This window comes from Nasonia vitripennis, chromosome 4, assembly GCF_009193385.2.
Source record: "Nasonia vitripennis strain AsymCx chromosome 4, Nvit_psr_1.1, whole genome shotgun sequence".
Lineage (NCBI taxonomy): Eukaryota > Metazoa > Arthropoda > Insecta > Hymenoptera > Pteromalidae > Nasonia > Nasonia vitripennis.
The window spans coordinates 33,008,190-33,035,034 of NC_045760.1; the positions used below are offsets into that span (position 1 = coordinate 33,008,190).

The 26,845-nt window shown below is 44.9% G+C and overlaps 1 protein-coding gene across 50 annotated transcripts; it reads left to right on the forward strand.

The window, feature by feature from the left end:
- Positions 1-872: 872 nt before the first annotated feature.
- On the forward strand, positions 873-26,639 carry Tm1 (tropomyosin 1). 50 transcript variants are annotated; one of them, XM_008216314.4, is made up of 10 exons: positions 873-1,198; positions 3,145-3,293; positions 3,414-3,539; positions 13,558-13,691; positions 16,080-16,197; positions 18,722-18,792; positions 19,725-19,800; positions 20,033-20,095; positions 21,066-21,135; positions 25,263-26,639. In XM_008216314.4, the coding sequence occupies exons 2-10, from the start codon at positions 3,180-3,182 to the stop codon at positions 25,343-25,345; spliced, it is 855 nt and encodes a 284-aa protein (XP_008214536.1). In that variant the 5' UTR covers positions 873-1,198; positions 3,145-3,179; the 3' UTR covers positions 25,346-26,639. The 50 variants fall into 50 exon arrangements, 46 of the variants coding, with proteins under 46 accessions (XP_008214536.1, XP_031786103.1, XP_032454681.1 ...); XM_031930243.2 differs by lacking the exon at positions 25,263-26,639 and adding an exon at positions 24,002-25,007; XM_032598790.1 differs by lacking the exons at positions 20,033-20,095; positions 25,263-26,639 and adding exons at positions 20,419-20,481; positions 24,379-25,007.
- The last annotated feature ends 206 nt before the right edge of the window (positions 26,640-26,845 follow it).

Genomic DNA, 26,845 nt, shown 5'->3' on the forward strand with positions numbered 1-26,845 from the left:
TCTTTCGTTAGCGGATTGCTACATCGCCTGTGCACGCACTCCGGGATACTCTATAAAACCCGAAATATCTGACGAAAATAGCTGTTTACAAAACTTGAGCTTGCGCGAGTCCAGTCGAATGGCAGCAGATGGCATCATCGGTCTCTTTTCGATACTGATCCGAGGCGCGGACGTCGGAAGGTCGCGCGGATGCTTCTCTTTCAGACCGAAATAACCAGCCCTGCGCGGTCATCCGTTGGTAAAAAAGTAGGCAAAATTCGCGCGCAACTCCAAAGCAACAGCAAGCTCAGCTCTTCGTCCATAGCGTTCTCCTCGCACGCCGAGCGCAGCCAACGCCCGCAGAATCTCGCGAAGCCCGATCTATTCAAAGCTCCTATCTATAACCAGCGGAAAAGAGAAGAAAAAGTGTGCCTCCGGCCGTATAACGTTTCCCATTCGATTCCTATGCTCGATTCCCCGCCTCTTCTCTAGCTTTCTTCTTCTTTTCGTCATCTTTACGACTCTACTCTCTCTCTTGGCTCTCCTCGCGCGCCTGTGTCTGTGGATGAGCTAACGATGCATTTGTGGAGAGAGTAAAGAGAGCAGGTCACAATGTATGCGAATTTAAGAGTTGCACAAAGGAAGTGCATTTTCACACTTCAAGATGAGAGTATACCACGATTGAGAGATGAATGATTAGAGTAAACAATCGTATTATAGATGTGTGTTCTCTCCTGAAGTGGAGCCGCGCGCATATCTGCTCTGTCGCATATATATCCAAACAAGGCGAAACCGAAGAAAGGAAGAAAAGAAATTCCTCGATTGCACATGAGCAAACATATGAGCGCGATATTCACCTACTTATTCTCTCTCTCTCTCTCTCTCTCTCGGGCGCACATTCTGAACGGCGTCGCAGAAAAGCGCGAGACGTGGGGTATCACACCGATATAGCGGCGCGAGTGCGAGAGAGACGAAGCGAAGGACGAAGAAACTCTCTCTCTCTCTCTGTCTCTCTCTCTCTCTCTCGGAGCCTCGCGGCTCACACCCTCTCCCAAGGCAAAGGTGGGAGAGCGTCGCGAGCTTTTCGGCCGCACGACGTCTCAGCCAGTCGCGGTTAACTCGCCAGTTGAGCGCGCACCGACAACGTCAACGGGGGACTGCTGCTGCTGCTGCTGCTGCCACACACACACGCGCACGACGCTCCACTTTGACTCGAAACGTGAGTAGCCACCGCGTGATTAGCTTTATGAGCTGCCCCCGAGGGAGAAAGAGAGAGAGAGAGAGAGAGAGAGAGAGAGAGAGAGAGAGAGAGAGAGAGGTGCAATTAAACGTACGAACGCGATAACGATTTTCAAACACCGATACGTGCGTTTCTTTCGGTGCGCGCGCAAGATCCTACGGTAGCTACATCTGGTCTTTTTTGGATTCTTCGTGGACCGCGATGAGGGCGCTCGCCTGCCGGTTATTTTTAGCGATCCTCTCTCTCTCTCTCTCTCTCTCCCTCCGTTTCATGCGCCTCGACTCCGAGAGCCGCATGAAAATTCGGCAGAGTGAGATTCCGACGTTCGACGGCGAACACGTGTGCGAGGTACACCGCGGATCAGCAGAGCAAGGCAAGTGTGCTTGGGTATCGGACATTTTCAGCGACGCTGTGTGCCGCTGCTGTTTACATAGTGCGAGAGCGAGAGAGATCGGTATGCGATGGTGGAATTTGGTTGTTGCGATTTATTCTCGAGTCCTCGTAGCAGAAGCCTTAACCCCGTTTCGGTGCCAAAAGGAAAAAGGCTCTTAGTTGCTGAAATCGGTATTGTGCGCGGACGGCTGCAGCGCGCGCGGCTGCTATCACACCGTCATTGCTAGTTTCGAAAATCGGGCGCTCATCGCAAATAAACCCAAGTAGTTTTCGGAAAACCGATCGATCGGCTCGCGCATTTAAAAATAAACGAGCACCCTGCATACTTGGCGCGGAAACTCTACACCCCGCCGGCCGTCTTCGGAATATCTAGCTATGCAGCTGCAAAGTAATTACGCGAAAGTTCGAGAATACGCAATCGCGGCTTCGACTTCTGTGCAGCGCTCGAGCGGCGAAGAGGGGCCAAGAAGCAGCAAGTCCGATTTCTGCAAAAGCTCGTCGGCAGCAGATTTTTCCGGGGCGAATGTAAGAGGACACCGCGCTCACCCGAAATGGTCCGAAGAAGAAGTAGTAGTCATAGCAGCAGCCTCCTCCGCTCTCTTCCCCTCTTCCTCATCTGCGCGCGCGCGTGTAAAAATATCCCTTTCCGCCAGCGCCGCTGCTTCATTCTAATTTTCTTTTTCTGCCTTCGATTTGGCCGCAGAAAAGCGCCGGCGGAACGCGTTATTTACGTACGGAGGATCGGGTTTCGATGTTTATTTTTCTCGGCTGCGATAATGCTGACCGATGATTGTCGCATGACGAGGAGGCTCGCTGGCAGATTTTTTCGCTCCGAGGATTGCAAGCCGATTCCATCAGGCCTGCGGAATGTTTGAAATTAACCGGCCACGTCTGTCGGATCATTATGTCAGCGCGTTATAATAGCAGCGAGGCGGAGCTTTCGTTATTCCGACATGAGAGTTCTCGGCGCCCGTTAAAAATAAAAAATCCCGTCTCGATTGCACCTCGAAACTGGAGCGGCCAGCACAGCAACGCACCCACCTATGGGCTATTCCTCGACTTGGTGTCCAGGCTGATCGTCGTCGGCAGCTCAGACCTTCCGCTATAAATAAAGCTCGCGCGCGTTCAAGCAGCCGGTCGCTTATACTAATTATACACTCTTCGGGAAGCGGGAGAAAAGGAGAGGAGTTTAGGTAAACTAAAATCGCAATAGGATTTCAAAGGATTTAAACGCGTCGAATTACTTGTTAGTCAGCAGCAACTGAGAAAATATTTGCGTCAGTTGTCGAACTCCGCTGCGCAACAGCGGATATTTTAAGACTGAGAGATCCAGAACGCAAGGACTTTGTAAACGGGGGGCCCGCGCGAGCGTCTGCATTGAATCATAATTAATGGCTCGACTCCCTTGCCGCGACTTTCATAACAACTTTCTTGCGTGAGTTGCGACTTGTATACTCGAATTTAAGGAGAATTCAGAGAGAGAGAGAGAGAGAGAGATTACGGTACAGTGGCACGTCTCGCTTGTGTTGCAGTTTGTCGCCCGTAGGAGAGAAAAAAAGCCAGCAACATGGACGCGATCAAGAAGAAGATGCAGGGAATGAAGCTGGAGAAGGACAATGCGATGGACCGCGCATTGCTTTGCGAACAGCAAGCCCGCGACGCCAACGCGCGCGCTGAAAAGGTACGTTTCCAAAGTTTCGGTTCGCAAACACCACTATCGACAATAAATAAGCAAGGCAGTTTCCGCTCGCGGTTGCGCCACCCGCCAGTGCTTTAACCATTTCTCCTCTGCGATCTGCAGGCCGAGGAGGAGGCCCGCGCACTCCAGAAGAAGATCCAGACCATCGAAAATGAGCTCGACCAGACCCAGGAGGCGCTCATGCAGGTCAACGCCAAGCTCGAGGAGAAGGACAAGGCCCTCCAGAACGTGAGTTCGCTTCTCTCTTTCTTTTCGCCGAATCAGCGAGTCGCGTCGCGATACTAATTACACCCGACACCGATTCGACCTGAATATCAATGTCGATTGCGACCTCGCAACGTGCAGCGTCGGCGCATGCCGAGCAGCAGGAGCGAAAACCGTTTGCAAAACAGCCGACGACAAAGAACCTTACACCGCGCAGGGCGTATACACAAATAATACACAAATACAGCGCGCGCGAGCTTCGGCAGTTGTTTATACACACTGTGCGAGCCTCGATATCTTGCCGTGTACGACCATAGACATAAGAGAGAATGTCACGACGCCGCGACTCGCTACTGCCAGCCGGTATCGTCTTACCGTACGACTGAGCCCATAGCTACCAACCGAGTGGCACAGTTGTACAAACCGAGAACGAGAGCGATAAAGCTTCAGCAGCAGCGCGCGCAGAGAAGGAAGTCGAGGCGGAGCGAGCGCACAGGCGAGCGCGCGGTCGTCGTCCAAATTCGTATCCGACGTCTCGGAAACGACCTTCGCCTCGACGCCTCCTCCTCTCTCTCCCCCGATTTTGCGCGTAGCTCAGGCGTAGCTATCCAAGTCTCCTTCGCCGGGCGATCCGCAGTCGTGCCGCGCGCACCAAGCTCATCGCATACGCACTCGGCACAGCCCAATTCCATCGGCCCAGTTTTCCGTCGCGCGGGCTCTGCACCGCACCGGCCGCCTTCGAAGCTTCCCGCGCGGCGAGGCCGATCCGCGGCGCAGGCGCGCGCTGCCCGCGTCATCTCGCGCCAATCGCGCCGACTCTCTGCAGAGCCGCGGGGCGTGTGCGGCGTGTCCGTCGCGCCGCGCGGTCGGCAGTTCAGGCCAACATGGCGCTCCTTGCCGTCTCCGTCGACTCATCCTCCCTGCCGCGGCAGCAGCAGCAGCAGCAGCAGCAGCAGCAGCAGGACGACAACAACAACAGCTGCTGCTGAACATCGCGCAGGGCCAGAGGCTGTTTATCCTGCACCGCGATCCTCGACTCTCGCGCGAGCGGGGATGCTGCGCGCAGCGAGAACCTAACCTCTACGGAGGACGGTCGTCGTGCGAGAGCAATGAGTATGCGGAACTGCAGAATGCGAGCGAGCGCAGTAGTAGCGAGTTAGCGACTTAGCGAGTCCGCGATGACAGCGTGAAAGGGAAATCAAATCAGTCTCGAGAGGGAGAGATAGCGAGTCAGCGCCCGAACGGAATTTCACGCAGCACAGGAGCATCCCGGTCTGCACACATGGAGCAGCCGCCCGTACTGTCGACGACGACCAGACGTCGCGGGCACCAGCATCACCCGCGGCACGCGACGAGACGTCGTCTGGACCTGCAGCAGCAGCAGCAGCAGCAGCAGACAGTAGTGAGCAGCAGCTCCTCCTTGACCCCAAACTCCTCGGCCCCCGACAGAGGACCCGCGCAGTGTGGCCCTGTCGGGGTTACGAATGATGCCAGCGCAATCAACAGCAAGCAATCCTGCGCTGCTCAGCAGCAGCAGCAGCAGGAGAGCCCCAACAGCAGGCTACAGGCCGGACCTAACCTCAACCTCGACCTGCTGCTGGGCTCGCCCAGGCGAATTCCTGGGGCCTCGCGGCCCTCGGCCGACAAGTCCAACTGTGATAGTAGCGGCGAACTAATCGTCATCCAGGATCAAAGACCCGCGCAGTGTGGTCAGCTGGATGACGATGCGCAGGCAGCAAGCAGCAAACTAGATCTGCTCAGCAAGCACTTCTCCGATGAGGAGGACGATTACCTGGGCGACAGCCCCGAGCTCGAGCACGCGGACGCAAGAGCTCGGGGTGATGGCAATTCGGACGAGGAGTCTCTCACGCTCGAGGAGGATCCGGAGATAGCCGAGCTGGCTAAGCTTCGCTGCTCCAGCGAACAGACCGAAGTGCAGGCTGCGAGAGAAGCTAGGAGAAGAAAACGTTGCGCTGACTATCCTGGCCTGGCGTTTGGCTGCTCCATATTCTCCAGCGATACCATGATCAAGTTCAGTCTGATAAGGAACGAGTTGCAAAATATTATGGGCAATCAGCTGAAAAGGGTCAGTATTTTGGTCTAGAGATCAGCAGTATGTTAGCAGGTGATTATTTAGGGTAGCACACCTCGGTACTAGTGTGCTAGACTTTTTGAAAGAAAAATCATGCAGATATGCTTTCTCTTGATTTAACTTTAATGTACTGTATTGCTACAACGAAGCAAAATTTAATAATCTCTTTTAGTTACATCTCATTCGCGAGCCTCATTCCATCTAGCCTGAATTGCGCTGAATTGAGTTTCTTCGTATCAAGCTGGAGAACTACAGTTATCGCAATGCTCTTAAAAGATAATCTCTGCTTATTTTTTGCTCTTGCAAAAACGTAGGGAATTTTATTTTAAACACAGTGCTTGTTTTAGTTCAACAAGCAACAGGCAAAAGTTACCAAGTATGACGTAGTATTGCCAACATTCTATAAATACTTTCGTTTGACTGCTATCCGCACGCCCAAGTTTGATTTCAATGGGATAAAGGTATTGCGCAAGCACAACTGCTTAATCTTAGGCATCAAAGCAAAATGTTTTCCTGTTTACATGTTTATTTTATTTCTCCAATAACAGTTTTGCTGCACATTCTTGGCATCATTGTTTATATTTGTTTACTGGGAAATATCTCGCGATTCAACATTGCTGCAACAATTTCCCAATGGAAAAAAGTTTTATTCACTCCTCCTTGCCAATCTTATTTTTTATGCTAAAAAATTCCTTGCGTTATACTTCATGATTTCATTTTCACCTTATTGATAAATTTTTATTTTGCATTCCATACATTTTACATATTCAAATATCATGCAAGCTGTTGTGGTTTTCAATAAATTCAATATGGATTACTTCAATAATGGATTCAGTTCATCATTATCGATAAAACACTATCTTATCATGGCTAATGCATCTTCCAAGACTACACAAAAGTATCTTAGAGGCCTATAAACTTTTTATCTTGTGATAAAAAAATCCAAAGTCTTCTCAATGCCGCACTTTGAAATAAAATTATAAAACTTGTGCTACCTCTTCATACACGAGTATTGTTTATTTCAATTATTTGTATCTTCACCAATCTTTAGATTCATGCATTGGCCATACAATATTATAATTTTGTAATTTTATTAAATATACCGAAGCTTTTAATGTCATCGAAACTTTTTCAATTTGCGAATTTAATACAAACTTTCCAGTCGATCAAACGGTACAGACAACCGGACAGTCTCTTATAAACACATCAATATAAAGCCAAATGAATAACGTAACTCCTGTGCAGAATGGACCGTAAACGCGCATCGATTTCCGGCCGAATAATCTCCCCTTCCCCCTTTCTGCGGAAACACAAATAAAGTAAGCACTTTTTTTATTTATCGTCGTCATCAGATCCCGGGCGCGCACGCAACCTGCGAACAGAAAACCGGAACGGAGCGGCTCTCTCGTCTCTCTGTCGATTCAACAAGAGTCATAGTATAGGCTGCTGTAGGCTGGGCGCGCTATTTCCGGGCTTTCCATTATTATCCTCGCGCCGGCCGTGAGAGTCGACTATAAAGACAGGCTTCAGCGACATTACCGGTAGCGACCAATCGATCCCCTCCTAACTCAAAGGATCGTTCTCTTTTTATTTCACTTAACAATCCTTTTTCTGCATCTGGCCCGTGCGACGATTTTTGGAGCTCAAACGTCACGCGGTCTCCACACTGTCGTCTCCGCGCGATAGCTGTTATTTTACCTTGTGCTGTTGCTCCGTACTTAATTTCATGCGCGTTAAGTAGTACTTGATTGCTCGCGGGGTGGGCATATGTTATATTATAGACGCGTTGCTGGCTTTATATATATATAGTTATAATGACCTGTGAAAGTTTTTCCGTCTTCTCATGCATTGCTTGGGAGAGAAATTCGGTGACGGAACAGCATTTATTGCTGATCAATTTATTACACGACTATGCAGTTGAAGGGAAAAAAGTTAATCCAACTTTTGTCCGCCGAGCACTTGGCGCCAATTTCGATTATCAACTACTCCGGTTTTTCCTCGCCTGCACAATTGCGTGAACCGCACCCAATATTGTAACAAGTAATGCGTCTATTTTGTTTTTGTGTTATACTCTTGGTCTATCTGCTGTTATACTTACTACATCCAATGCCAAATAAAATTCTCGATTGCATAAGCATTATACCCTTATCGAACGCACCCAATCAAATTTGATCGTGCGTTCATAACGTATAAGTACTTACTACACCGCGCGGTTGAGCTCGATCCAAAACTCTCATTCAAAAAGCCCCTCCGACCGATCAATCGAATTAGCTGCATAATTAAGTATCGCGCCCGGCTCTCCCGTGCACAGCCACACATGTGCGAGAAAAACAGTTTAACAAAATAAAAGCCACGCACCACACCGTGTAGCAGCAGCGCAGGTGGCCTGGCCTACACCCATAACGCACACGGCGTATACGTATGTATAGTATGTACAGTCTCTAGTCCTTTGCGCATGCGTTGTTCGCTCCCCTTTAGCCTGCTTTAGACACACTGCGAGTGTGCTGACTCTGTCCAGTGGCTGAGCCTCTCTCTCTCTCTCTCTCGCTCACTCGGCCATCTTGAAACGCGCTTGCCGCGAGCCGCGACAAGGACGGGCCCACGTACGCGCTTCTGCAGAGCGACAGGGACAGAAAGTACCTATAAGCGAGCGGAGAGCAGCACAAGCGCCGAGCGGAGAGAGAGGAGTGAGAGAGAGAGAGAGAGAGAGAGAGAGAGAGAGAGAGAGAGAGAGAACGAGCGAGAGCACAGCAGTCAGTGGTCGCGACCGAACGAACTAACTCGATCCGCGGAGGCATCGCACTCGAGCCGTTTTTTCACCGCCGCGTCGTGTGTTTGTGCTTGAACGAGTGCGTTTCATACGCAGAGAGCCCGAAGAAGAGGCAGCTTGTGCAGCCTGTCGTTTTTCGAGTCGAGTTGATAAGACACACGCACAGAACAGCAGAGAAGATGTCGAGCCAAGTGCAGGGCACGCTGCTGGACGTTCTGAAGAAGAAGATGCGCCAAACCAAGGAGGAGATGGAGAAGTACAAGGACGAGTGCGAGGATTACCACAAGCGGCTCCAGGTCGAGGTGCTCCGACGCGAGGAAGTGAGTCGTTATATCGATGCTACACACCTACGCACCGGTCTCTCTCTCTCTCTCTCCCGCTGTCTCTCTCTCTGCCTCTCCATACCTGTGTGTGTGTGTGCGTGCGCGCTTCATCTTCCCCAAACACGTCACTAGTGGGTGTAGGCCGCCGCGGCCGATCGATTTAGGTTATGGCGAGCTGCCGCGCTCTCGCTCCATGTCCATACTCTTCTCGACTTGTGCGACTGTGCGTGCGGGTGAATCATTCCGCGCTGCCACACGTAATATCGCGTACACGCACATGTTCTTGGCAGCTAGTCTCCGGAGAGGAAATTCGGCGGATTTTCGCAGGCACGGGGCACGGGGGGAGACGCCGCTTGACCTGCCTCCTGACCGCCGGGACGTCAGCTTTCCTCGGAGCCGCGTCACGCGAACGTACCTATAAGCTTTGCCTCTGCTCTCCGGTCTGACGGTCTCCTCGGCGGACTGCTGGAGTAGCCTATATCTGTGTGGAGAGATTATTCCTCCGAATCGGCGAGTGTCGGCCTTTTTGCACCTGTGCCCAAGTATCGATTGTCACATAGAGGCTTCTGATAAATACGATACTTTTGTCTCGAAGCACTCGAAATAGAGCACAAGCATCGCGTCATATCACATTCTCAAAGTGCTCCGTAGCTACATAAAAGGAGAAGCCGAGAACTACTCCAGCAACTCGGTCGGATCGCGACTCGCTCGCATACCTGTATGCCGCTTCCTCTCCGACGATGCAGCAGCAGCAGCAGCGCCGAGGAAAAAAACCGTACGCGTGCGTTCTTGAACCTGAGCTGCTGCTGTTGCGGCTGCCGGCGCCGATCTCTTTCTCCTGTTGTGTGCTTCGTGTGCTCGGGCTCACTGTACTTGTGTACCGTCGATCGATGCGAGACTCGTCGCGTGCACGCGATTGTAGCCGTCGAGGAAATGCGTGGTAATAGATATTTTTAATGTCGGGATAGAGCGAGAGAGCGAGAGAGAGCGAGAGAGAGAGAGAGAGAGAGAGAGAGAGAGAGAGAGAGAGAGCGCGCGAGATAGTGAGGGAGGAGGGGACTGTTATCGATTGCGATTTGTTGCTAACCGCGCTCGGAGACGAAGAGAGCGCGGGAGTCACGCTAATTTTTGTATTCCTCATTGCAGGAGGGTTGTAAGCGTACGTAAGTTAGAGAAAGAGGTGGTTGGCAGAGGGGGGGGGGGGTGAGTAACTGCTTATCTACGCGAATATAGTCACTTGTTTTGTTCTCTGTACTTGCGGGCGCGCGAGAGGGGGAGAGATAAGAAAAGAAAAGTGCTACAAAACGTTTAGCCGATCTTTAACCGACGCTAATGCAAGCATTAGTCGGATGATCCTTACTAATTACTCAGGTTCTTTGGTTTGTATTTCTCTCCCGATTTTCATTATTTAATTACTCGCTCTAAATTCTCGGCACTTTCTAACGGCAAAAAAGCAGACGCGCGTTGAGCAATTAGCTCAGCTTTTCTCAACAGCCACTCAAAAAACAATTACTCCGCTTCTAATTCTGGCGTTCATCGCCTGCAGTGAATCATACACTTTCCGATCTCTCAAAAATCCTTGTACACCAACGTCTGACTGTGACGGCGCTATTCGAAGCCGCGAGTCGAGTCGAGAAATCACTCGAGTCTCATCACCATCATTGTCGACTTGTGACTCACACCTTCGCACAGCATGTTTTCTCTCTCTCTCTCTCTCTCTCTCTCTCTCTCTCTCTCTCTCTCCGTACAGCGTTCTCTTTCGCGAACTGGAGCGATCGATGGCGCTGATGCCGCGCTAACGCCGTTCTTCTGGATTTTATTAAAAGCGGTTACAGTGCGAGAGAGCGGCGCTCTCTTATCTCCTTTTTCTTCCTTCCCTGGCGGCCGCGGCGGACTTTCGAAAAACCGAGGAGCGCGCCCGTCGGACCAACTGAACAGATGTGTGTCGTCGCTGTTTCGCGTGCGGGGGATATTCTCGCTCTGTGGGGGTGATTCGCTATTGATCGGGTCACTGTACATGGTTACACGGCTTACATATACAAATTGACGGCCGATAAAAATAGCGTTTACGGTGCGCCGTTTATATATATATTTTATATATTTGTAAAGTTTCACGTTACATTTGCTACGTGCGGAAAGGCATTCTAGCACGCTTTACGACCGTTATGCGCGAAATTTCTTGTCAGTTCATGCAAACCTTTTCTCAATTGTCGCGATAAAAGAAGTTGCGACTCAATCATCCAACTTTTGATTCTATACTTATGAACGCTTGGTCAAATTTCGTTGCGACAAAGAAAGAAAAAAGAGGAAAGAAAAAATTCCACTCTAAACTAGGCTGGTTGAAAAAAGCGCTTTGTTCGCGCACATATTGTGTAGTACACGGTAATGCGATGCGTGTCACGCATGTATAAAGAATTCCGGGCATCAGACCGCGCGCCGCGCCGACTATTATGAGTTTTGTCACGCTTTTTCGGCACACGGGCATGAGTCATTAGCACTCGCGGGAAGGATCGACAATAATACCTATAGAGAGCCTCGAGTATAACGAGAGTCACTCGCGAGCTCCCATTTGCGCTCTGGGGTTGACAATCGTCGCAATGTTCACTTGTCCGCGCTGTAATTAAAAAAAGTCTTGGCCCCCGTGTCTCGCGATGCTCTTATACAGCAGTAATGTGTTCCCTCTGCCGCGTCGTGCATAGCAGCGACTTTAATTCAATATGCTTATAAGGCACTGTTCCCCGTCTCTCTCTCTCTCTCTCTCAACGTCCGCTGCTGCACATCAAGATGCAAGTTTTTTACGAGGAAGGGCATGCGTGGTCTTTTTTTTACTCGTCAAGGACGAAGCAATTTTGTTCTACCTCTTCGTCGTGGCAAGAACAATAGGTATCGCGCGCAAGGAAGAAGACAATGAAAAAAGGCCCTGTGATGGTGCGCTGTCTTTATCGCGTAGGAGAGGAAAAGGTTTCAAATTGATAACGAGAACAAAAAAATACGCGTTTTGACTGGCTTTGACCGCCAATGACTTGTATTCCACAGTTGGATGAATGTAAAAAACTTTCGCCTTTAAAGTTACGAGATATGAATTTGGTATTGAAATAACAAAGGCACAGACCGACGACAGCTAAATTCGTAATCAAACTTGCAAAGCTTCACGTGCCCAAATAAAGTGTGCACCTGCCTGCTGCTGCTGCAGTCTCCGTATAATACAATCGTCCCTAATCGATGCGAGCGTGCGACTGTTAGTGTTCCGGTACTCAGTCCGACTCACTCATACCAGATTCCATTAAATCGCATAGGTTTTGTAGCAGCTCTATAGGCCACAAGGCCTTGCACACGCGGTCTAGAGGAGGAGAGGGAGGAAGCGCGACGCGTTGAGTCACACCCACGTATAACACCGCTTTCCGTTATAGAGTAGAGGAGCGCTCTTTATCGCTCGCTTGCGATGCATTTCTGTCCAGCGATAAAACATTCTTCTTCATGACATTTCATCGTTTGATGCACGCGACACGAGTGGAATGGATAAAACCTGGCGCGCGGTAGGAATGGGTGGGGGGGGGGGGGGAGACCTACCCATAATATGTATTCAAATACACAGAGCTCGTCTTTTTACCGCGCGTAACGATGCGCGTGCGGGACCAGTATGGGAGGGTGGGCAAAAAAAAGAAAACTCGAACCGCTCGCAGGCGAGTGTCGCGACCAAGGATGGGAACAGAGCTCTATATACGCGCGCGTGCGGATATCCGGAGTCGAAAAAATCGATGGTGCGTGCAGATAGAAAGGCCGCCGGCCTCTCCTCTCGCGCCTAATGAGCGTACAAAATAACTCGTCGATTTTCTCGTAAAACTTCAATTAGGGCTGAGAGCTTGCAGACTTTCGGTGATATGAATAAATGCGGCTCGTTGTTTTGAGCAACGACTATACTTACTGCTGCCTGGCCACGAGATACATTTTGCGGTTGTTAGCGTTACCGATTTCATGGGATCTCGGCAAAGGATGCGCGGTGTACGCATTACGCATGCACTCCTATTGATCTATGTGTGTAGATTTATTTTTAAACGTCCCCGCGCGCGTTTTTACTGCTTTGTATCCGACTTGCTTTCACTATAATGCGCTCGTCACAATCGAGTCGTACAGCTACCTCTGCTGCTGCTGACTTGAAGTTTATTTCGATCGATTCTTACGCATACACGTACGACATATTGGATAAATACAATAAGGGAGTAATAGCGGAGAAGGAGGAAGCGCGTTACGCTAGCGGTCCGCTCTTGTGCGTTAGAAGAGTGCGCGCGCCAGTGGGGCATGGCCGATTGAGCTCGTGCGGCCGTTGCGCAGTATAACGTGCTGCTGCCGGCCGCGCTGCTTTCAATCGCGTTAATTGAACGCCACTTGCACTCAGAGCATTTAAATCTCATCTAATGACCAAGTCCTCGCTCTGTATACTGCGCGCGAATGGAATGCGCATGCAGAGTTGGTTGATAGCGATTGTTTACACCATTTCCGCGTTACTCGCGATTTTCGACTGCTCGAGCTGGCTCAAGCTTTTGCAGCAGTCTATAGGTCCCCTTTTTCTGGTCATGTGCGCTTCCTTTCATGATGTTCCTTTCTCGCGCCGCACTTACTTGCAAATTTGTAATCGCACACTAGAGTTGCCATACCAGTCGCAACAGTTCCTGTCTCGCCGAACAAAGCGCTACAGTCAATGATATTCGGCTCTAAAAATACCGACACGTGCGTAACATACGTTATCGCATGCATCCACGAAATTACGCGAAAAAATCTGAATCATAGGAACAATAAAATAATAATAAAACAGGAAAGAAAAGTAAAATAATGAAAGCGTTTGCTCGATTGTTTTAGGCTGAGTCCGAGGTTGCCGCTCTCAACCGGCGCATCCAGCTGCTCGAGGAGGACCTCGAGAGATCCGAGGAGCGTTTGGCTACTGCCACCGCCAAGCTCGCCGAAGCCTCTCAGGCTGCCGATGAGAGCGAACGGTAAGCTGTACCTAGATGACAAGATTGTTCTTCTTCTTCTTCTTTTCTCTTTGCTAGATTAGATGTGTGATCATCTGCTGCCCCTGCTGCCGTTGGGCCAGAGGAAAAGAATTAAAGCAAGGTTGAGAAATTTTCGCTTTAATTCTTTTCGTGTGTACGCAGGATAGCAAGAAAGAACGTAGGAAAGAGCTCTTGCGACTTTTCAATAAATGAAGTTTCTGTAAATCAAGTATAGATATCAATAGTCAATCATTCAATTTTATTTGTTTTTCCACAAGCACATATTTCATTGTAATTGAAAAGCCTGCTCGCGCGGATATTCTGTTTAAACGATTTAAATGTTGATCCACACTCGTTCCACTCAAATTTCAAAGTTATATTATAGCATAAATTTGTGTTTAATTGGAAAAGTCGTAAAGCTCCGATCTTATCTATAATGCTTCGACGATCCGAGATTATCATTAGTTGCTTTTTCACAGTCATCGGTCCATAAATTTTAACTTTTACATGTACATGTATATTCATCTTAAACACTTATTAGTGCGTGATGTAAACATTTATGTATTACCTGCAACTCTGAATTGCGACCTACGCAATAAATAAATTCTCTTTATCGGCATATTACATCAAGCAAAAAATTAGATTCGCCAGTTTTTCACAACAATTGTAACCAACGAGGTTAAAATGAAAAAAAATATCAAGATAGATTTTCTCGGATCTGTCGACAGACAGCAGACACGCAACTCTGTTTTCTTCATTTCCCCAGCAGCATCGGTTACTGCAGCAGAAGCCATAAGTCTGGGTGGGCAAAGTGAATCGCGGCTTCTTATCAGTCTCACAATTGTAAACTGTGCGCCGCGCGCAGTTGTCGACTAATTGTTTGCCCATCTACGTGCTTTATATGGTTTCTCGCTTCGCAGGCTCGCGCGAGTCATCGCATCTCTTCTTCGCATTCCAGGATCGTGACGTGTGTGACGTGCACTGTGTATCACTATGAGCTACTATAGCTGATTTAGTCATGCGTGATACTTGCGCGCCTGCGTAGCTTCGCGCAAAATTTGCCGATAGCGGAACTTTGAATTGTCAGCAAATATATATCGTGATTTTGTATTTGAAGCTATTATCTATTTATGCATCGCGAAGCAAAAAAAATGTGTTCATGAATATATATAACACCATTATGAATATTAATAAACGTTTACTATGCGCGTTGTAGGGAAGAACGGTTTCTTGAGGGTTTGCTCTTTTTTTCGCAAGGCGATGCGATGACTCCGCACTTTAAGGCTGAGAGTCCAGAAAATTGTTTGATTGAATTTTATTAATATATTTTTTAACGCACAACACGAGTGCCCTCCGTCACAGTGGTGTTGCAAAATACTAAACAATTTTTTGAATTTAGTATGTCGATTTAGTTGATAAGCGTTTCCTATTCTCCCATTTCGAAAAGCCTTTGGGTTGAACTCTTTATTATTATAATTTCCGAATTTCTCTCTTGATCGCGATGCAATGTCATTCACTGTGTTCTTATTTATTTATAAATTTGATGACGTTGGAAACTGTCTAATTTATCTATGATAAAAAAGCTCGCACTGTCGTATCAAACATCAGCAGCAATGAGCCTGTACCGAGCATTACTTTAAGTTTCTGGAATTGAGAAAAAACATACTTTAATTTACTTTATTCGTGTAATAAACGGTCACTCAAAACACAGGCTATTCGCGAAAAATCCTTCTTCGCAATTCCTCGAAAAGTCGCGTAGCCAAGGAACACAAGAAAACCGTATCCTACTTCTATTCTTGAACAAGCTCATTTTTTTTCATTCCACCATATTTATCAATCCACAAAAACGTCGTTACCGAAACCAAAACAATTGCCTTTATCTTTGAAAAAAAAAAAAAAAACAGGATACGCAAGGCTCTTGAAAATCGCACAAACATGGAAGACGATCGGGTGGCGTCGCTGGAGCAGCAATTGGCGCAGGCCAAACTTATTGCCGAGGAGGCGGACAAAAAATACGAAGAGGTGGGTTACCAACGTCACGATAAGAACGAACGATAAGAAAAAACACAGTACACTCCCCCCCCCCCAACCCCACACAGTTGCTGGTCGATCGATTCGTCACTCCGCTTTCGAAAACTTTTCAATAAACGCTGGTCGACAGTATTACACTGCAAGTCTCACAAGAACTTGCTCGACGGCTCTATTTACTCGCATTGACATTGCTGCGATTGAGGCGCGCGAATCGATCGACGTTGCGATCCTGCAACTAATGTATAGAAACTTTAGGTGCCGATTTTCACGCAGTACGTAGCTGAGCAGTCATCTGAATAACAAAAGCAGTTTTAATATCTTAGAATTTTATTAATATTTTTATTCTATCGTATAAAGCGCCCGCAAGATCCTCGAGAACCGCAGCTTGGCGGACGAGGAGCGCATGGATGCCCTGGAAAATCAGCTGAAGGAAGCTCGTTTCCTCGCAGAAGAGGCCGACAAGAAATACGATGAGGTTTGCGAACCTTCGGGAACTGCTGCCAGTGCTTGTGGTGGTGTTGTTGTTGTTGTGAAAAATAATAATGATAATAACAACGATGGTTCCTAGTAGTAGTAGTAGTCGATAGTCAGCAGAACGACTGCGCGCCTACAGAGAGTGAGCGTCAAGCTGAAAAAGATGAAAAAGTGCCTATAATAACAAAACGAGAGATGTTGATTTGTGTGTCAAACTGTGGGAGTTAATTACTATAATTATTGTCATTACAATTTACGCGGTCATTCGAGCGCGCGCGCGCTTTTTGTTAGAATTTTTTTGTTTTCGATTATTACGACAGCTAACGCGTATTCTGCTGCTGTCGATCGCGATGGTGCTCTGTGTGTACATAAGAAAAATGTTTGTACGTACACGTGCAGAAATTTGTTGGTTGTTATTGATGGCAATTCTCTCGTCAGTCCGCTGCCCCTCTAGAGCAGCAGCAGCAGCAGCAGCAGCGGATGACACTGGAGAGAGAAGGAAAAATGAAAAAAAGTGTTTGGTGCTCGAAAAGTTTATTCCGTTGCCGTGTACGTATATACACGCTGCTGTTCGCGCGGAAATGATACCAGAAGCGCGAGTGATATTAACCGAGAAACGTTGTGATAAAAAAGAAAAGCAAAGATCGTAAAGTAATGACGGGCTTAGGAAAATGGTGCTACGCTGTAAGAATTTTCGGGTTATTAATTGGGTATATAGATGTAAAACTTTTAAAATGAGTTAAGGGTGAAAAACTGTTTTATTAGAAAAATCGGTGCCGAAGAATCGAGTAACTCTGTAGTTTCATTAAAACATTGTGCGCGAACTGTCCGTGTTTCTGTTTCGGCTGCTCTGCGTTTTGACTATAACGCGCGTCATTCGTGCGCACTACTCCGCAAAATCGATGGTCACAGAATCGTTTTGGGGCCGGGAAACAAGAGGCAAGTTAAAGATTGCACACAGTAGAGGGATCGCCTGCTTTTGAAATTTTCAAAATTAAGACACGTTTGCTGCTGAATGTCTGACGTCTGGATTTTGACTATTTCGAAAGCGGCACTGCCCATTGTTCCTGTAGTTGCTAAGCGAGTAAAGTACAGTAAGAAAGAACGCGACGTCGCGCGTAGATTCTCAATAAGCGGAATCCACGTGCGGCGAGAGCCCACTTACACGCGTATGGGGTATGCTGGGAAAATCAACGTAACCGCGCGATGTCTCTCGCGTTCGGCGCATACTGAGCGCCAGTGAGAATTGGTCACCGGATTACTCGTGCGCATTTTTAATCGAAAGTTTTTGAACGCGTTCCTAAGGACCTACCACGGGAGCCTATAGATACAGGTATACATCAATAAAGTAAAAGTGGAGAATCGAGACGAACCCTGCATCCCCACTTCTGCGTATCATCCGTTGCACTGATGACACCGACCAAATAACACAGTTTGTTATTCGATCGCCCTTTCTGTGATAAGCTTATGAAGCTTCCTTAGTCTCTGTAAATTATAAGACAAAAGTTGGCATGCGAGGTTTGCCGCTCTAATTTACATGTTATACTGCAATATACCTGCTACTATATGTATGCTCCCAAAGGCTCTTAAGGATTTCTAAGTGTACACTCGAGATGATTCCAAATTGAAATTACCGCGGTGACGAATTCTTTGCGCTAAGATGCGAGTTTATTTTTTGTGTGCTTTTTAACAGAGGGAGACAGAACTCTTTGAAAAGCTGGACAAAAAAATTTTACGAAGTTCGAGGTTTTTGTTTCTGATGTGCATCGCTGACTAACCGCTGCTGAAGTCTGCTGCTGGACGATTGCAGCGAAATTAACAATTTATTTTATGAGCCTTACATGCGTAACTCCTGACGATTGCAGTGTGATCCGACTAACCATAATCGATTGCCGTTTGGATTTCCACATTTACGCACGTCTTGTCCTAGTGTTTTTGCCGTTAATACAATTATATCTATAATTTTGATACCTCTCTTTGATTGATCGTTCGAGGCTGTATGTTTTTAACCACTTGCGCGGTCGTAATCTGTGGCAAACAAAGTACACTTTCGAAATATCAAGACAAGTACAGAGCATACATCTTCAGAGCGAGCGAGAGGAAGAGAGAACCGAGTTTAAACAAAAGCTGAGATTAAAGCAACTCAACAGTTATGCATTGTCGTCCAGTATCATAACTGGCGTTAATTTCACCGGTTTTCGAGTCTCTTGTCGCACAGGGGATGCCGTCGCGCATACCTCTGCGACTAAAATTGAAGTTGAGCAGCAGCAGCAGCAGCCGATCGTTTAATAGACAATAATAAGTGCAAACTGATCCACGATCAAATCGCGTTGATAAACGTTCATACAAGCATTGGTACTCTGCTGCTGCGGCTGCTGCCGGAATCGCTCGTTTCTCTCTTGACGCAATTATTAACTCGACGCGGCGGACATACGTGCGCGCGAAAAAAGAGGAGGTAATCTCACGAGAGATGGCGAAGATGAAGATTCAGTGATAGTTCAACACTCGTTATGTCCTTAATGTAGGTCGCCCGTAAATTGGCCATGGTCGAAGCTGATCTGGAGCGTGCCGAGGAGCGTGCCGAGGCTGGCGAGTCGTAAGCATCATACTCTCCTCTATAAGCGTGTGTGTTTGTTTGCGCGCGCGCTGCAGCACTGTTTTACTTTTATCCTTTTATGCTATCGCACCTCAGCCGCTAGATAGCGTGCATAACCCCCGTTGTGGTGTTTAATTTTTTTTAGTTGATACTAATTTTTTTTTTTTTTTAATTTTTTTACGCCGACGAATGATTATGCGCAAATCAGAGCTGATGAGCATTGCAGGACGCAGCTGCAGCAGTGGAGGATCCAGCGAGAGGGCCGACGACACGACTTTAACCTTAGCATGCGTTTTTCTGCTATATTGATTTGCTCCCCCATACTTAATTAGCCACCGCCAGTCCCATATATCATACAGACGAATAAAAATTATGTAGTCCATCCACGGGCTTGCAGTTATTGGCATTTAGCATGATTTTTGTGTTGGCTATTGCTCGCAGGCCGCCAGAAAGCTAGTCATGATGGAACAGGACCTCGAACGCGCCGAGGAGAAGGCTGAGCTGTCCGAGACGTAAGTTTTTCCCTCCTGCACGGCTAGCAGCACAAGCTCCTTTAGCATGTTTTTATACCGCTGCACGTATTACATTTTACGGGGTTTTCTTCGAGTTTTCGCGGAAGCAGCGCCTTGCTATACACAGCTCTGAAATCTCCGACAGTACGTATAGAGTCAACGTTGACTTCTCAGCTAGAAATTCTTTCGTAGTTCCCAAAAAGCGCTTTTGGTAAAAAAAGTGGAGGATTCAGAGCTGCTCGCTTGGAGCTCCATTGCGCGACCGGAATAGCAAAGCGAAAAAAAGCAACCGCTGGCCGATTGAGTCACGCTTTGCCGCGAGGCTTTTTCGGAGTCGCACCCTTATTTACCGTGCGCGCGGTTTCGTAAGCGAGGATTGAACGAAAACGTCCATACTCAATGTTCGTCTCTATTTTTTAGGAAAATCGTCGAACTGGAGGAGGAGCTGCGCGTCGTCGGCAACAACCTCAAGTCTCTCGAGGTCTCAGAAGAGAAGGTATGGGACTGTTTGTTTCTTGCATAGACTTTATTATAGCGATTTAGCGCTGCGTTAAAATCGTTATTTTTCTACAAGCGTGTAATTGATGACGCGAACGTTTCGAGAAATATTTTGGTTTATTTGAAAATGAGCCAGGTATTATAGAACACAAAATCGTTAACGACGCGAATGACAGCGTAAAAAGCTGCGTATGTGCCGGAAGAATAATGTTATAAAATGTTGTAAACAGGCAAACCAAAGGGAGGAAGAATACAAGAACCAAATTAAAACTCTGACCACCCGTCTAAAGGAGGTTAGACAACAATTGTCGCCGCGCGTCGTTTGGGAGTGCCTTTGTTGTTTTTTGTTTTTGTTTGTCGCGCGCGCGCTCTCTCTATGTTCATAATACGCACTAACAAAATACCCGTTTAACGATTCAAATGCAAAATATATCCTTGAGTTTATTAATACGCGGTATGACCGGCAAGTGTCTGCATGTTGTGGACAATATGAAATTTGATATTATAATAATGCTTTTTGCCTGGATTTTCTTCTGTGCTCTGAACTAAACAAAATGTTTTTTGCCTTTGTGTGTTTTGCTTACAACCCGCTGTTACTGCTACGATCTGCGCGCAGGCCACGCAGAGGGAGGAGTCCTTCGAGGGTCAAGTTAAGATTCTGGACAGTCAGTTGAAAGAGGTGAGTCGTTCTGCACTCGTTGTCAGCAGCAGCAGCAGCATCAACTGCAGCAAAGTAGCAAATGTTAAATGCTCCAATCAAATTTTTTTGATTTTATTAGTAATATTTTTTTTAAATAAACTTTCGAATTCGATCAACGAACATGCCGAGTAATTTAGAAATTTCAAAGGATGAGGGATATTAAATTAACAGCATACAAAAGTCGAATACCGCGTGATACTGGCGCAACTTGTAGAGGTAAAGAGGAAATCTGACTGTGCGCGTTGAGCTATCAGGTACGAAGCATGCGTGTGCCGAGTTTTGATTACACACGCCGCCAATACATCCTATTAACAAACTATATCATTATTTTACAATACAAGAATGTGCATGGAAGTGTGATCGAGATAACGCTAATAATTTTTTTTTTTTCGAGTTTTCATTCAACTTTTAAAGACTATAAATGAGGTACAAATAGCTACTCTGCGTTCACGGAATTTGATAGATGAAAAATGAAAATTGATACCTGCCTTGCAGTCAAGCTATTTATATCTCATACAAACTTAGCGAATCGTTTTGAATTACAGTCAATTCGTGTTTTACAGGCTGAAGCTCGTGCTGAGTTCGCTGAGAGATCCGTGCAGAAGCTCCAGAAGGAGGTCGACAGGCTCGAAGGTGTGTATTTCTTCAGAACAACAACAACAATAGTAGCAATAATTATTTTATAATTATTCCTGCACAAGTGCACAAGGATATACGCTGATAATCCAAAATTTTAGTTAACTGCGATTGCGCTCTCGCGAAAATATAAGTTAAGTTTATTATCAGCCTACATCTACTGATGCGCTCAGCGATATCATAAAAATAGAATCTAGATAGAATTCGATAGTAATTTCTCAATACCGCGATCCGCTACAAGAGTAAGTTGACCAGAAATCCCATTATAGTGCTCCAGCATTTTGAACCTTAATGTGATTACATAATAATATACATTATTGTTGCAACTAAAAAGCTTATCCCGTAATATCGTTAGATCCTTTATGACACATAAATGCAAATTATAAATGGATAAATTATTATTTGCAAAAAAATTGGCAAAAATTTGAAACTAATTAAAAAGGATCTAGTCGATTGCATTTTTATACTTGTGTGCATACGCACATTAGCTAAAAAAGCTCAGTTTGTTTGATGTTTAGTTTTTGAGTTTTTGATGTTTTCTTTTTTTACGATTAACGTGAAACAGACTTTAACAGAAAGGAGAGCACGTAAAAGTTACGCTTTTCTTATAACGATTTTTTTTTCGCGAGAGTGGCCCTAACCAGTAATCTTTACAGACGACCTTGTTGCCGAGAGAGAGAAAAACAAATTGCTGCAGGACGAGATGGAGGCGACCCTGCATGACCTCCAAAACATGTAAAACACGTTCCCGATTATCCCTGCCGTGGTCTGTTACATTGTGGTGCAAAATACCTAAATAAGGGATACGAAACAGAAAAAAACACTGCAAACTTTAGGCTTAGTATTTACTGCTACGCATATCCTCTACGATCGCAAAAGCGAGAAAAACTTTTCAGCCAGATTGGTGCACGCACACAAATAACGGAATTAATCGAATGACGCTTGATTTGAGGATTAAAAAATTCTTAATGAAACAAAGAACGTAACTTAACCGTCCGACAAACAAAAAAAGTAAATATTCAAACGATCGTGAGTTAGACTTTTTTATATACGCAACATTTATATAAGGCATTATAAAAACGGTTTCGCAAGCATTTTTGCTTGGTTTTCGCCACAAAAAAAAATGGCTTTTGGTCAATGCGCAAAAAAGAAGTAAAGTATCGTGGTAATTATTAAGAGCCGAATCTGTGTAGAGTGAATAGAAAAAAACTGCCTTTTTATGTATTGGCATTTCGAGCGAAACTTGCTTTTTGCGACGCTGGACAAATAGAAAATTATTAAACTATAGGCAATAAAACATGCAATACTTGCGTTATTTTTAGATTAAAGTGATTTCGAATCGATTATTGTGTAGCGCGCGAGAGGCTGTGGACGAGTCTTGTCTTGCAGTGCCTTATGGGCCAAATGTATGTTGTATCTAACAAAATCAAGTTTTCAAATTTTTAAACATCGGCTACTTTTCGATCTATAAATTCCGTTATACAAAATTTTCGACTTCCTATTTGCGCGTAATCAATAAAAAAAGAAAATGGGGCAATTTTTAATTTGTACAAGACTGTATGTGCCGATAAAGAAGATTCCTGCACTCGGCTAGCCTCTATAATTGCGTGCGAGTATCGCTTGAAATGTAATATTCAGAAATAATAAGTCCATCAATCGTCTGTCTGTTACGAAGATTAAATAAGGCTATAACGCGGTGGACTGATAATAATTGATTTCGCGGGACGAATTCGCGCTTCTGCTGCATTTCGACCATTGATAAAGGTTTCAAATTAACGAGAGAACGCAAACTGTTTGAAAGCTGTGTGTCGGGAGCGCAATTTGCAGTCAATCGCGCAAGTACAGAGCTTATATAAAATTTAACGCCAACCAATTTTGATTCAAACATTCCGTTACGCGACTAAGTCCAACGTGTGCTAGAACGTATAATACTGTAATTGGCAAAAATCTATTAAGCTATACTTTTTCTTCTACGTTTTAAAGTTAAAAATGTCATTCCGTTACAAGCACAAAATGATTCCGGGGCTTTTTTGTACTATATCTTTTTCCTGGCTCTTACAAGCTTATGTCGTCAATCGTTTTTTCTTCAGACGAAAGCGCGTATCACTGTTAATGGGTTGCATATTGTGTACGACTTGACAAAGAAAAGCGTCGAGTACGTACAGATCAAATGCTGTATACATGATCAAAAGTAGGGAAAACGGTGCGCGTTATATAGTTATTTTCTAAATCGCTTAATTGCAAATGAATGAATTAAAAGTGTCTGACGCGACGACGACGAGAGCCCCGAAGTATATCGTTAGTCTATTAATTTACTTAATAAAACAGATAAACGATTGGAATAATCATAACACTAATATTGTAATATTATAATTATATATATATTGCTATTATAAATATGTTTATAATATATATTTTGATTTTCAAGTGTGTGTTTTGTTTTTATTTTATTTTCGTTGTTTTTTTTTCATTCATTAACACAATAGTCTGTAAAATTGTCGCTCGAGTCCTTTACTAACACGAAACCTTTGTGAAACTCAATCCACCACACCAATGTGTCTAGCACTAATACATCAACAACAAAAAATTAAGAATCCAAATGTAAAACTTGGCGCTTTCTTAAAAAACAAACTAACAAAACATAAGCGCGGATCAACATAAGGCCGTTGAACTTTGCAAGGTAAGTACAGTGTTCTTGATATTTACACAAATGTATGCTCAAGTGTCCTGCTTCTTGTCAAATGGAAAAATCGGTATCTTTATCAAAAGTTGAAAGAATTCGCTAAATCCTGCGCTTTTCAATTGAATCATGCTTGGCGCTTCGATTAATCCCATTAAACGTTAAATTCGCACCTGCTTGCAGATGAAATGGTGGCGGAGAAGGAGAAGTACAAAGAGGTTGGCGATGGCCTGGACAATGCATTCTTTGAGCTCTACGGCGTATAAATCAGATTTACTAGCTTCAACAACACTAACGCTTCGTAAAGAATAATCGCTTTTACACTTTTCGCTTCATTACTATCTTTTTAACATCAGTAAGTTTCATATGTACCCTCAAGAATCCAACGCTCCTGCAATTGCTTATATAGAGTCATGGTAAAAAATCTTGTTCTAGTTAGACTAGAGAGCGAGAAGTTTATTATAAACTTACTCGAAACAAATGAGATGAACTTTTGATAATTGTAATGGGGGGGGTCACTCAAGGAACATAGAAAACCCAAAACGAAAAATGATTTACAGACGAACTCGTCCACGAGAAGGAGAAGTACAAATACATCTGCGACGATTTGGATCTCACTTTCACCGAATTGGTTGGTTAAGCCTCGCGTGTGCAGCATTGCGGAGTTTATTCTCCGGACATCCGACGCAGACGACGCAGACGACGACAAAACAACGAGAGAAGAAGAAAACACATCAACATGTATATCGCCACAATGCACATCAATCGCCAAAAAAATAAGAGAACAATCAAGAGAAATAACAAATCATTATACGATGAACAAACAGTGCCGAGCGGCATCGACCGTCGCTAAATTCTGTTTATTATTATTATCACTTGTAATAAGAATATAACTTATATTATTCAAACAATAAGCACGAATTTGCGTGATTTGTCACACACACACACACACACACACACACACGTCCCATCAACTTTCCTTAAGTCCTCTATGTTTCCCCGCTCCCACCGCTCACCTTAGTATCGTTGTATTATTTATCGCCGTACGCCTATAGCGGATTTAACCAAGACGTCTATAAAGCTTCCAATATTCAATTGATAAATAGAAATACAATAAATATCGATTGTAAATTATATAACTATGCAGTTACACAGTGATTTTGTATAATAAAACCTTTTTGCAAAATAATACATTTTCATTTTATTATGTGATCGAATAAATAATTTTTCTGATGCAGTTGTAGAGCCTATTATTCTCCTGATAACTATTCTGGTTTCTCAAATTGTTTCTCGGTTAATAATCAACAGTAACATACAAGGCTCTTCTTATTAATTTCTGTTCTTCTCAAATTTCATCGCCTTATAGCAATATAACAAAAATCGTCCATCGAAAAAGTCTTTCTCTACTAACAAAACTCTTCTTTTCTCTGTGTGTTACTTACAGACGAGCTGATAAACGAGCGCAGTAAGTACAAAGCAATTGCCGAGGAGATGGACCAAACCTTCGCCGATTTGGCCAGTTACTAATCACTACAGCAGGTTGCTCACCCGAGACGACATCGTCATCAGCGTTCATAACCATTGCGCGAAATAAATGTTCAAAATAAATGGCGAAAAATGACAAATGAGTATTAAGATCGGGAGTGAAATGAAAAAAAGAAATAATAATAATTAAGAGACGCACGCACTGCCTACATATTGCGATGTATGAACGCTAATCGCGTGACGGAGATCGCGCATATTATCCGACCAGAATCATCAGAGATGGACAAGTTGATATTGCCGCCGCCGCTGGCTGATGAGTGCTGGCAAATTTTCGTTAACGTTCGATTCATGCGATTATAATTTTTAATCGATGCATACCTTGTCAATTAATTTTTTAACAGACATATTGCTTCGCTGTAAATTTTTCTACCGTTTCTGAAACGAAAATAAAACTACTTGGCCAGAGTCGACACATTATGTACACTTGCATACATGTGTAATTTTAGTTATCAAACGTGTGTGTGAATCCTAAACGGTAGAAATGGGATGTAATATCGGTTGATTTTGCGCCTCTTTCCATGCAATTATTGCCATCAAATGTTCTGAACCGTTGCTTTGAATAAAAACAAAGTCTGTCTCTAAAATAATAAAGATAATGTATAAAAAATAATTAAGCATGGCGTAGAGCAGGTCATTCATACGATTGTCAGCTTCCGTTATGCAGATTTATAAAAGTTAAAGATCATCAAAGTGCTTTGCTTGTATTATAATATATAATTTGGGCCGCGTGCGCAGCGTGCAGAAAAAAAGGGAAATATAATTAGTGTAGAATCTTTTGTATCCGGAGCGAGATATGTAATAGGAATTATTGTACGCGTTACAACGAGATTTGTAGGAGTTTAAGCGGATTATTATGTACGAGGGTGCGCTTCTTGGACAATTTTATGAACAACAGGTCTGCTATATATATATATATATAGCTGCCAGCTTCCACACTACAGGAACGAAATATTAATTTCAGAGATCGCACTACCTTGCCTGTGTAATATGTTGGATACATGCAACAAATTTTTGCAGATAAGGCGATCTTTGAAAGTAGGGGATTTCGCCTTTGTAGTGCACTTTATCTTTTTATCTTAGCCTGCAATATCAACAATCATTCCAATGATGCGTATAATTATCACATGAATGTTTTTTCTTAGTTTACAATATACCAACAATGATTTTTCTGTTTACCACATTTGAATAACAATGATAATTTATATTTTGTATCGATTCGTGTATAACAGACGCCAAAGACATTTTAAAGAAAGGAATAAAATAAAATTCAAATTTTTCAAAGATTCATCATTGCCTTTCCCAATTTGACACGTATACATATAGTGAATCCCGCACCTCCGCGCGCTCGCACGACACGCACGCGGCACGCAGAATGTAATCATAGACTATATATTCTTTTACGGATTCGGTCAATCGCGTCGAAGATTTCCTAATCGAAAAGAGAAAAGAAATTCCAGTTGCGCGGAATGCGACAGTTAGCGC

Bases quoted from the DNA above. Each gene is read 5' to 3' on its own strand.
- Tm1 (XM_032598781.1), top strand. From the start codon at position 4,798: ATGGAGCAGCCGCCCGTACTGTCGACGACGACCAGACGTCGCGGGCAC. The intron at 18,793-19,724 runs GTAAGCATCATA...TCTATTTTTTAG, and splicing joins CGTGCCGAGGCTGGCGAGTC to GAAAATCGTCGAACTGGAGG. The intron at 19,801-20,418 runs GTATGGGACTGT...ATCTGCGCGCAG, and splicing joins TCGAGGTCTCAGAAGAGAAG to GCCACGCAGAGGGAGGAGTC.